Genomic DNA, 11,295 nt, shown 5'->3' with positions numbered 1-11,295 from the left:
TTCATGGCATACACAAGAATACCCCTATTTTCAAAATATATTGCGCTAAACTCTTTTTTTGTCACCCCCTCCCAATACACAGCCCGAATTAAAAGCCCCCTATTTTCACCAAATATTGTATTTTTTCACAGCCGAAATTAAAATCCCCTTATTTTCATCGATAGACAATATATTGCACCCTCATTTTTGGGATATTAAACCCCCCCAATATGAATGCACGTGATACAATATTGCCTAGCCAATGAAGCTCTCGTGGTTTTCTCCCACTTGTTTTTTCTCCTTTTCTTCGTTTATGAGATATTGTTGCATTAAGAGACCTCTTTTTGTACATGGGTACCTCATTAGGCCTTTAGTTGTTGAGACCTATCTATGTATTTAATGAATATAATATTTTTATCTATCAAAATCAGTTAGTTTCATACTTCCATTTAATTATAGTGAGTTAACTTTAGAAGTTTGAGGACTTCGAAGGTTGCTACGAGTGGAGAGGAGGTTAGTGAGTCCTCAAGAGCATTGAGCACCTTTCAAAGCGGTTCACTTTTCCTACTCTACAATATATATAAACTAATAGCAATCTCTTCATCTTTTATGTTAAGAAAAGTGGGTCAGGGGGTCTATCAACAAATCCAACTGCCATATCCTCTACTTTGAGTCATCTCCTTTGTTCACGTTACTATTGGAGCTTGAAGATATCACTCCACCATACACTAAAATTTTAAAGAATGATCCCATGATTCATAAGATGGTACAAACAATAGCTCTAATACAATTGCAATGTCTCATACTAATATTAGCACTATTATTTTGTGAAAAATTAAATGTGTTCAAAAAAGCATTAGAAACCCTAAACATTAAGAGATAAAAATTGTTATTTAATTTTCAACTTAATTATCTGAAAATGTGACCTTATAAACCCTAGATTATATTAATGTTTAATAGTAAAATATATTATATTAACGTTTGTAGTTTTACTAGTTCAATATTACACTTTAAACTTTTTTTTTTTACCATAAAATGAAGAACAATAATCTAAATTCTACTCGTATCTAGCAAACCCAAAACAATACTTCACATTCATATAAATAGATAAACTCATAAAATAACGTATAACCTAGCTTCATATACAATTACCAATTTTAGCCAAATCATATTCAAAACACCATTTTTATAATAGGAGTAGGTTTCATATTTATAAAGTCATCAATGATTGAATAAGAGCTTCCTAAACTACCCTTACATTAAAGAATTGAGGACATGACCTACATGTTACAACAACATGACAATATAATGGAAACTGCAAGGATTCATACTTGGCAATGCTTAGTGTTGAGTTACTTGATGTTATTGGTAACCACCACCATTAAATCTCAAACATGAATTTTGGCACAATATCTAGAGGGTTTTTGTCCTTCAATCTCTACAAACCCATGGTTTTTTGTCCTTGGATCTAAATACATAAACAAGTGCTCACAATGATTTTTGGTTAGGGCTTGTTTGTGGGTTTTTTTAATAAACCCCCTTCATGTTTTCTTTCAAACAATTATACACCTAGAAGCGACATCAAAACTTCCAACAATGGCCTCCATCCCAAAATCGATCCACTTTGGGGATACCCATATTAATCAAACATCATTTCCCCTCAAATCATGCTTGGAATAGTCCTTACATGTGTGAAAATGTTCTTGGGAGGCATAGAGAAATATCCCCTATAAACTATAACTATCCAAGTTATAATAATTGTGAGGGTCCCTTAGGGTTTGAAATCCCATCTACCTCATTAATGGTAGTTGAAGTTGTCTTCTTTACTGTCATAGTATGGTTTACATGTGGATACACGTCCTCATCATTATGTGATATTTGTGTGCTTATGAAAATACTTCTAGAAGATGTCGTCACCTTATACATTAATGATTGTACAATCATGTAAGGAGGTTGGTGAGATGAACAATGAGAAATAGTGGGAGTGCCAATGTTGGGGTGTCAATAATACCATGTACCTCATACCACAAGTTAAAAGGGATCAAATTTCAAAAGGGAGGCATGTTGGTGAGAGGCAATATGACTCTTCAACAAAGGCTTATGAAGGAGGGCTTGGTGGAGAGGTATAATGATATGGAGGGTATAATGATATGGATGAGTCTAATAGTAGATACATGGGGTATAAAAAGGAAGAACTTGCACATGAATTTGGATCAAGGGGAGCATTAGTGATGAGAGAAGGGAATAAAGACGAGGGGTGGTCATGAGGCATGCCTAAATAGGGAAGTTTGAGACCCCAAATGAAAGTATAAAAGAGTGCAAGTTTGGGGGGAAAGTCATGTCAAGAAGGAAAGCTTAACTTGACTTAGAAAATTGGCCATATTTCCATGCTTAAATTATTGGGAATCTTAACAAATGCATGGGTGATGATGAGGAAGAACTTTTACACAAATTTGGATCAAGGGGAGCACTAGTGATGAGAAATGGGCACTACGACATAGATATTGGAAAAAGGAGAGATGATAGTATACACACTTGTGTGATACCTATTAAAGAATTAGAAATCTCAATCATTAGAGCAAGATGTTATTAACCCCATGTGTTGTCATAAGAACCATGTGAGAAGTTGTTAATTGATTTTCTAGGTCTTATAAGTTTACCACCAAGAAAGAGTCGAGCAAAGTATATAATTAATGTCACAGATCATTTAATGTGTTGGGCCAAAGTTGCACAAATAAATTAGGGAACAATGGAGCCTTTCAAATAAAATAATGAAAAGCATATTAATAGAACTATGTGATGGCAAGGGAGAGATTGGGGTGAGAGAGTTCATTCTATATTTCCTCTAACATGTTAATTGTTATACATACATTTTCTCCACAAACATCTAGTCTCAAGGTGATTAAGGCTAAAAAAATATAAAACATTTGAAATGAATTCTTTTATATCTTGTCAAATGGTAGGTAGTGTTATACCAATACTTCACCATGTACTTGACCAATCTACCTATTTTACTTCAACTTTAGACTTAGATTCCAAGACATTAATTTTTCTATATGCTCCTCGAGTGACATATATTTTTTAAACCAATGAATGAAATATCATATGAATCATCCATTTTTTTTCCTATTCTTAATTAGAACATCAACGACAACAAAAAAATCTAGATTTTTTAACTTATAAAAACTCATCTCCCAATAAAAGTAGGTAGCACTATCTAAACATTGTAGGTGCACATTTTAAAGGACAACCTAAATTTCCATGTGTAACCTTGAAACATAAAAATAAAAAAATCCCCATTTCTCTCTTTAAAAATCCCCAACATTCTATAGCGAAAGGATTTATTCTTATCAAATGATTGACTCTCCTACTAAAATTTAAAATTAGGCCACCTCAACTCTTATCAAACCGCCAAGAAATCATAGTACTTCTTTAGATTTGTTTTGAATTATTGTTCCATACACTCCAGCTTGTACCAGTGCAGAGGAGCACAACATCCCAAGCAATGACGTGTGAAACAGTAATGTTCATAAAATTATATGTAAACTTTTGTATTACAACTATATTCAATTACAGCGAGAGGTCCCAATCTTGGGAGTCGCAAGGAGAACAGCCTTCCTGTGCAATTTCCTTGATCTGAACTCCACTGTCATAGATAGAGCCCACCTTCCAGTCTGAAGGCAGCACAGCTCCCTTGGCCCACACCCAAAACCCATCGTATCCACTCGTAACATGAAGCCTTAAAGACATGGGCCCCTCCGGAGGCTGCTGCATGCTCCACACGGCCCCGTGGTTTCGTGTCATGAATTTCCAATTTGAAGTTCCCACCTGCACTTTGCAAATTTAATTCATTACCCACTAATCTTTAACTTTTAGGTTTGAAGATACAGTCATGAGTAAGGCGGTCTCTTACCGGAGCAACTTCCACACCCATGATATCCGTCTGGCCTCCTTGGTACAAAAATTGCACAGCAAGAAAGTTTGGATAATTGCTGATCTTGTCTATTTTCACTGTCATGTTCTTCCCTGGATACTCACATGGCATTCTGTGAACCAAAAAAGAAAACAGATTCTTGTCAAATGATCCAATTCCCTTTAAATCATCAAAATCCACTTGTGGGAGACAGGTTACAAAAGTGGGGTAACCATGATTTAATGATTTAATGCCAATTACACACCGTTTGTATTCGATATCCACGATGCCCATTTTCACAAGCATAGAAGATTTTGTGGGTTGCGCCAGCATTGAGAATGTGCTACTGGGCAGCACGAAATCCGTCTGATTGCTTCGGGTGAAATCTGAAACCACAACTTTCACCCCCGATTTGCTGCAAATAGCCGGGTCTGTGCATCTGATCTGCACAATATAACAACAGTTTAAACCGCCTTAGTTTCAATCCTGATCCCAAGGCAGAAGTAAAAGGAAAAGAAATTGTGAGCAATTGATTCATACCTGATAGCAGCCGCCACATCCAACACCTTCCCTATATATTTTGGCGCTCGCTGTGGCCACATTTCCACGGTTCAAGGCTGTTGCAAAGGATTCATATCCACAGGCTCCTGCTGCAATTGACAGAAGAATTTTCATTCAGATCCAGGGATAAAATACTCTGCCATGAAAGAAGATTTAAGCTTTCATGAAATTTGTACATACCATTGACAGTCTGGGAGGAAGAGTAATAGGATACTTTTGATTTGTGAAGACACCTATCACAGCAGAAGACTGTGGGGAAGAAGAACATTAACATCAATCCTGCGCAGCACAGAGTTTTGAACTCCATTGTTATGTTTCTCTGATGGGTATTTGGGAAAACATACAAGGATTTATAGGAAACTAAAATTCAAGATAGCCGCGTGAAAGGCAGGTAACGGTACATAGGAAACAGTGATTTGATTTGATCCCATGGTATGGAAAACAAAAATACTTATGCTCGCCAACTGTAATCTCAGAGGCCCACAGCCTTTTCAACTCCACCGACCATATATGCCGTATGGACGTGCTATTTGAAAGAAGAAAATAAATATACGTACCCAATTAGCATCTCCAAGTGTGCTTTGGGATGATAAGAATACGATAGAAAGCCATTGACCCCAACACCGACAGCTAAGGAGCAATCAACTCAGTTATTTTATGCTACGGAATTCAACGCGTGCTTTAAAAGCCACCATGAATGCACCGAGTACGATATATATTTATATAGTGCCAATTGGCAATGGGCATGAATGGACAGCACAAAATCTTCGCTGTGAGTTTTGTTTCTTTCCTTGGCTCGATTGGACTCGTTTGTAAGGGGACAGGGAAGTGTGGACCCAAATGACCAAATGTGGATGTCATGATGTTGCTTCCACGTAATGGCCATTTCAGTAATAGACAGAATAGAAGATCAGCTGCAGTCATTTTAGCTTTTTTAATTGTTGGCTTTGCTTAGGTAAGCTTCATAATGAGCTTTTGTTTTTATAGTTTATGGGAAAGTAGTTTTGTTTTTTTTGGCTTTAGGATTTGTTTTTTTTCTATTGGTAAGTTTGAAGTTGAATTCATTTGTTTTTCTAACATCTCATTTTCTATTAAATTTTATAATGCAATAATTGTTGCAAAGAGGTCGAAGAGATCTAGAATCGTTGCAAAGAGCTCAAAAAGAGGAGAGAAGAGGAGAGAGTTCATTAAGGGAGAGGGTCAAAGGGGAGGGAGAGAGGTGGAGAGGGAGGGAGAGACAGATGAGAGACCTGGAGGGGGAGAGAGAGAGGGGTGAGATTTAGATAGGGAGAGAGAGGGGTGAGCTAAAGAGAGGGGGATAGAGAGAGGTGGGTAATGAGACATGGATCGAGAGGTGGAGAGGGAGGGAGGGAGAAACCTAGAGAGGGGAGAGAGAGGATGGGAGGGAGAGGTGACAACCTAGACAATGCAGAGAGAGAATACGAGAGAGTGGGAGAGGGAGAGAGATGAGGATAAGAAGAGATTAGGAGATAAAGATGGAGAGAGGGAGAAAGGGAGGGACAGACCTAGAGAGGAGAGAGTGATGTGAGAGAGAGAAGAGGGCGATAGAGGTAGAAGAGTAGAGGAGTAAGAATGGATGGAGGGATAGATTGACATGGAGGGAGCGAGAGACTTAGGAAAGGGAGAGATAGACAAGTGAGGGGCGAGAGAGAAGAGAAGGACATGGTTCATAAAGGGAGAGCCCGGTAAGGGGGGAAAGAGAGAGGTGGACAGGGTGGGAGAGAACTAGAGAGGGGATAGATACTGAGGTAAGAGACCTAGATAGGGAAAGAGAGGTTTGATAGATAGAGGTGGGCAATGAGACATGGATAGAGTGGTATGGAGGAAGGGAGAAATCTAGAAAGAAAAGAGAGAGAGGGTGGGAGGGAGAGGTGATGACCTATACAATGGAGAGAGAGAATAAGAGAGGGGGAGAGTATATTAGAGAGTGTTGAGAAGGAGAGAGGGAGAAAGGAAAGGAGAGACCTAGAGAGGAGAGAGAGCGCTAAAAGAGAAGATAGGGAGAGGGAGAGCAAACAAAAGAGATAAAAGAACACACACACACACACACACACACACACAGACCTAAGGAAGGGAGATATAAGGAGGCGAGGGGAGAGATAATAGAAGGAAAGATTTCATAAAGGGGGAGGGGGAGGGGGTGAGAGATGGAGGGGGAGGGGGAAAGAGATGGAGAGGGAGGGAGAGAACAAGAGAGGGGACATATAGAATTTTGTACATCAACTTCTTCCTTTTCTTATACCAACGAAAGTACCTTAGGCACTATCCGATAAAACTCTTTCCTCCATTCCTCCTAACTTTTCATCTAATTATCACTATATCCAGTATCTGTGGGATGGACCAATGCTTAAATGTATGGAAAAATTCAATTTTTGATTTGATCTTCTACTCCTCACCAACTACATAATTAAATTCATCAATCACAACTTTCACAATCTTTTATCTAGGTGTCAATGCAGTTGGACCACTTGAAGATTTCTGAAAGATTTTACAAGATGACACCAAAATATGTGATGCAGGAGCATCCCCTATTCTTGGCAATCTTGCATCAACCAAAAACATTTCTTTCAGTTTTGTTTTCTATTTTGTAGTTTCAGCATTTTTTTTTGTGTTTTCTTTCATTTGCTCACCGGATCTTGCGGAGCTAGATTTTGCTTATAAACATGATTATCTTCCTTATTCTTGAACCACGGGACGTTTGGATCTTTTTTCCGGCAAGTTATCGCTTCCGAATTTCGAGACAATTTTCTGGCTTAGAACACTGGAACCGCTTGGACCTATTTTCTATTGGCGAATCTTGCGGACCCTTTCCATAGCTTGCGAAGCTCCGGTTCGTTGTTTCTGACATTCCTTGGCATGTGGCCAACCTTCCCTCTGATCCATACTTCTTCCTTTGGATTTTCCAGAGGATTTTCATTGGTGAAGACCAACCTGGTGGTTTTACATGTTGCATCATGTTCATTATTGTTTGTTTCTTCTTAGGGCGACTGGATCCCTCTAGATCATATAAATCAATGTAATTTAGCTTGTAGTAGTAACTTTTGATAACTGGGAAGATCTATCTTGAGGTTAAGAGGTCCGGTATTGATCGAGACTGTAATTGAGCATGTTTGTATTAGGCCAGTGAGTTGAATCTTGTAGCCCGCATGTTGTAGACAAATTGTAAACATTTTTCATGATATAATCAATCAATTTTGCATTGCCTCCATCATCTTGTCTTGCTTTCGTTGTGTTTTCTCTTGATGCACAGTCTGGATTGATCTCCTTGAGGTCCCTCCTATCTGTGACTGCACCAAGTAGTATCAGAGAGACATTTCATTCTGGAGATTGCATTGTCCTGAAGATTTTTATTCTTGGGTGGCAGCTTGTGGATCCAACCTGCAGCTCCAGAGGACTGGCGTAAAGATGGCGCGAAGAGGAAATGGGAATGGTGGAGCACGTGGGAATGCAGATCATGTTGTGATGGAAATGTTGAGAGGAATTGCAGCATGGTTGGTGTTAGAGTATTCGGGTATTTACTTGATTAATTAAACAATATTTGTTTAATTAATTAAGTTCCCTTTATCTCTTTTACACTTAAGCTAACTTTAGGTGCATAATAATTAATTCTTTTATTAATTAATATGTGCAAACCTAGGTTTTCCCTTTTAGTGTTTTTTGACCTATTAATGGCTGAGTTCATTCTTTTCATTGTATAAAGAAGAAGGATTATTACATTACACATTTTGTGAATATTGAGCTCTCTCTTTTTGGGCATATTTTCTATGTATTTCTTTCTTCTGTAATTTGCTTCCTTGCTTCTCCTTGTAACAGGTTTTTCAGCTTGCAGAGATCATTTGGGCTCCTGTGGTGTTGTATTTTCTCAACTCCAACATGGTATAAGAGCTTCAGATCTACAGCTACCTGTTCTTGTTTTGAGAATTTTTGTATTGGAAGCAGATCTGGGGTTTCAGAAAGTTTTTTATGCACCTAGGTATAGGATTTTTTCTAAGCACTTTGGTCCTAAACTGACCTCACCATCGTGCTCAAAAGGCCTGAAAACCCCTATGGTCATATAAAATTTGACCTATTTTGGTTCTTGAGCCTTTGGGAATATTTTTTTCTCAGATCCAAGCCGTACGACCCTGTCACGCAGTTCGAGAAATTTTTTTTGAAAAAAAATTATTTTTTTGCCTTTTTATAGCATGTAGGCCGAAATTTGATTTTTTGTTAAAATGTTGGAAAAAAAATCAAAAAAAGGTGATTGTTTTTTTTGCAAAAAAATTAAAAAAAAAGAAATTTTTTTTTTGGGGCAAAAGTTTTCGGAGGGTACCAGGCTAACAGTCTGGCCACCATACGGTGACCGGACCTGTTAGTCCGGCCCCCTACCGGCCTCGGTCCCCGGCCCCCAGCCCCTGCCAGCACCTCTCTGCGATCGCCGCCGCTCGGCCCAGCGCCGCCGCCGACCTCCCTGCAGTCCCACCGCTGTCGGCTTCCCTGTGGCCCCCACCGTGTCTCTCTGGCTCCCCGCCGCCTACTGGTCCCTGGCCCCCGCCGTTGCTCTGGCCATCCCTACTGCTCCCCGCTGGCACCTTGGCCCGCCACTGGAAACCGCCACTCTGGCCACCTCAGTCGCCACCTGGCCTAGCTCTCGCATCGCCACTCGGCCACCACAACCCACCACTGCCGGAAACCACTGCTCAGCTCGGCCGCCACCCAAACACCGCCGCCCAGCCACTGGGGAGCCACCAGCCCGCCATCGGAGTGTCGCTCTCTGGCCACCTCCGCTCGCCAGAGCCACTAGACTACCCCTTCCTCTTGTTTTGAAGGGGGATTTGGTTTTTTGGTCATATATTGGGCATACAAAGTCATTTTTTCAAAAACAAATAGGCATCGGAAAGATGGTTCTGAGCCAGACCTCTTCATGTTGGTAATTTTTTCCAATTTTGTTGTTTGACTATTTTTTTTCTAGTCAAAGTGAGGTCTCTTTTTCGCACTCCAGGAGACGTAGAATGAACATCCGACCTCCGTTTTTCGAAAACTTTATATTTTCGGAAAGTGTGTGATGTGTACTTTCCAGCCATATGAGTTTTATTTCCAGATTCTGCTCCATGCATATTTTATTCAATTTTTTTCTTTTTAGCACTCTGGTGGATATCTTGGCTATTTCAAGTCCTGGGATCTCTTCTCTCGGTAGGATGTCTCTTTATTGGTTCTCTTTCTGTTTTCAGTATTTTTATCATTGTAGCATTGTATTTATGCAAACGCACTGAGATAAAGTGCCATCATGCATTGTTTACTTGATATCTTGCATATCTTGTGCCTTATTGTACATGCACTATTGATAAAGTGCCATGAGGGGGTTGATGTTTTCCTGTTGTTTGCCATCTTCTTTTGTCCAGTAAGTGTTCCTTCCATGACATTCACCTCATGATTAGTGTCAAGTGAGTGTCCCTTCCATGACACCATGTACTTTTCTCAGCACCTTTGATGTTCTTGGTTCTTTGTCATGCAGTTCTTCTTAGCTGTTCTTTTCAGTGTTCCTGTCCCTCTCCCTCGTCAGCATTATGGGGAGGTTTGTCCTGTTGGTTCTAATACTTTCATGGTTTGATTGATCAGCTCTTTAGGCTTTGGTTTCTCATGCCATCTGTATCTTTGAGTTCAGTGTTTGCCTTGTTTGCCATCTGATTCGAGTAGTGTCATTTGAGGGCACTCATACAGATTATAGTCTTCTGTACCTAGTCATGTTCTATTTCAGTGGAGGTTCTTCAAATCAGCAGTTATTCTTCAACAGAGTTTGTAGGTTCTTCATGCTTCAGTTGTGTTCCTTTCCATCTCTTTTTGGAGTAGAGTTTTGTTCCCACGTGGTTTTCTCTATTTCTCCAGTTCATAGAGATTTCATTGTATTTGGGTACCTGATCAGGCCTTGTTGCCAGGACCCATCTTTCTTGCTTTCAGTAGCTGTTCTAGGTTTTAGCTTCTCCCTAAGTCTAGCTTAAGAGGGGGTGTTAGAGTATTTGGGTATTTACTTGATTAATTAAACAATATTTGTTTAATTATTTAAGTTCCCTTTATCTCTTTTACACTTAAGCTAACTTTAGGTGCATAATAATTAATTCTTTTATTAATTATTATGTGCAAACCTAGGTTTTCCCTTTTAGGGTTTCTTGACCTATTAAAGGTTGAGTTCATTCTTTTCATTGTATGAAGAAGAAGGATTATTATATTACACATTTTGTGAATATTGAGCTCTCTCTTTTTGAGCATATTTTCTGTGTATTTCTTTCTTCTGTGATTTGCTTCCTTGCTTCTCCTTGTAACAAGTTTTTCAGCTTGTAGAGATCATTTGGGCTCTTGTGGTGTTGTATTTTCTCAACTCCAACAGTTGGAAGTTGTTGAAATATCCCAAAGAAGAGGTCGATATATTGAAGATGTGAGCAAAGATGAAGAAGAAGAAGCACCAGCAAAACAAGTAGCAAACCCACCGATGATCGATCTGGATGAGGAAAGGTTCTTGAGGGTTTTGACTAGGGAAAACACCAAACCCCATTTTACCCCACCGGAGTATGATGGTAAGTTGGATTCAAATGAATTGATGGATTGGATCTTGGAGATGGAGAAGTCTTTTTATTTTGAGAACACCATGAAAGAAAGAAAGGTGAAATATGTTTGTACTCGAATGAAAGGTCATGCATCTCTTTGGTGGGAACACTTGCAGGTTGATAGACAAAGAAGAGGTAAAGAAAAGATCAAATCTTGGGAGAGGATGGTTACCAAGTTAAAATCAAAGTTTATGCTAGATGATTATCAAGTGAATTTATCCCAGAAGTTGCAAAACCTGA

At 39.3% G+C, this 11,295-nt stretch overlaps 1 protein-coding gene across 1 annotated transcript; it reads right to left on the bottom strand.

Annotated features, from left to right (window-relative positions):
* Nucleotides 1–3,385: 3,385 nt before the first annotated feature.
* On the bottom strand, nucleotides 3,386–4,792 carry LOC131043875 (expansin-like A1). The gene is made up of 5 exons (XM_057977104.2): nucleotides 4,634–4,792; nucleotides 4,433–4,539; nucleotides 4,158–4,336; nucleotides 3,893–4,025; nucleotides 3,386–3,807 (listed from the first exon to the last, which is right to left on the bottom strand). The coding sequence occupies exons 1-5, from the start codon at nucleotides 4,758–4,760 to the stop codon at nucleotides 3,550–3,552; spliced, it is 804 nt and encodes a 267-aa protein (XP_057833087.1). The 5' UTR covers nucleotides 4,761–4,792; the 3' UTR covers nucleotides 3,386–3,549.
* Nucleotides 4,793–11,295: the final 6,503 nt, after the last annotated feature.

This window comes from Cryptomeria japonica, chromosome 2 (genome assembly GCF_030272615.1).
Source record: "Cryptomeria japonica chromosome 2, Sugi_1.0, whole genome shotgun sequence".
NCBI lineage: Eukaryota > Viridiplantae > Streptophyta > Pinopsida > Cupressales > Cupressaceae > Cryptomeria > Cryptomeria japonica.
This window is presented reverse-complemented; position numbering and strand designations above follow the sequence as displayed.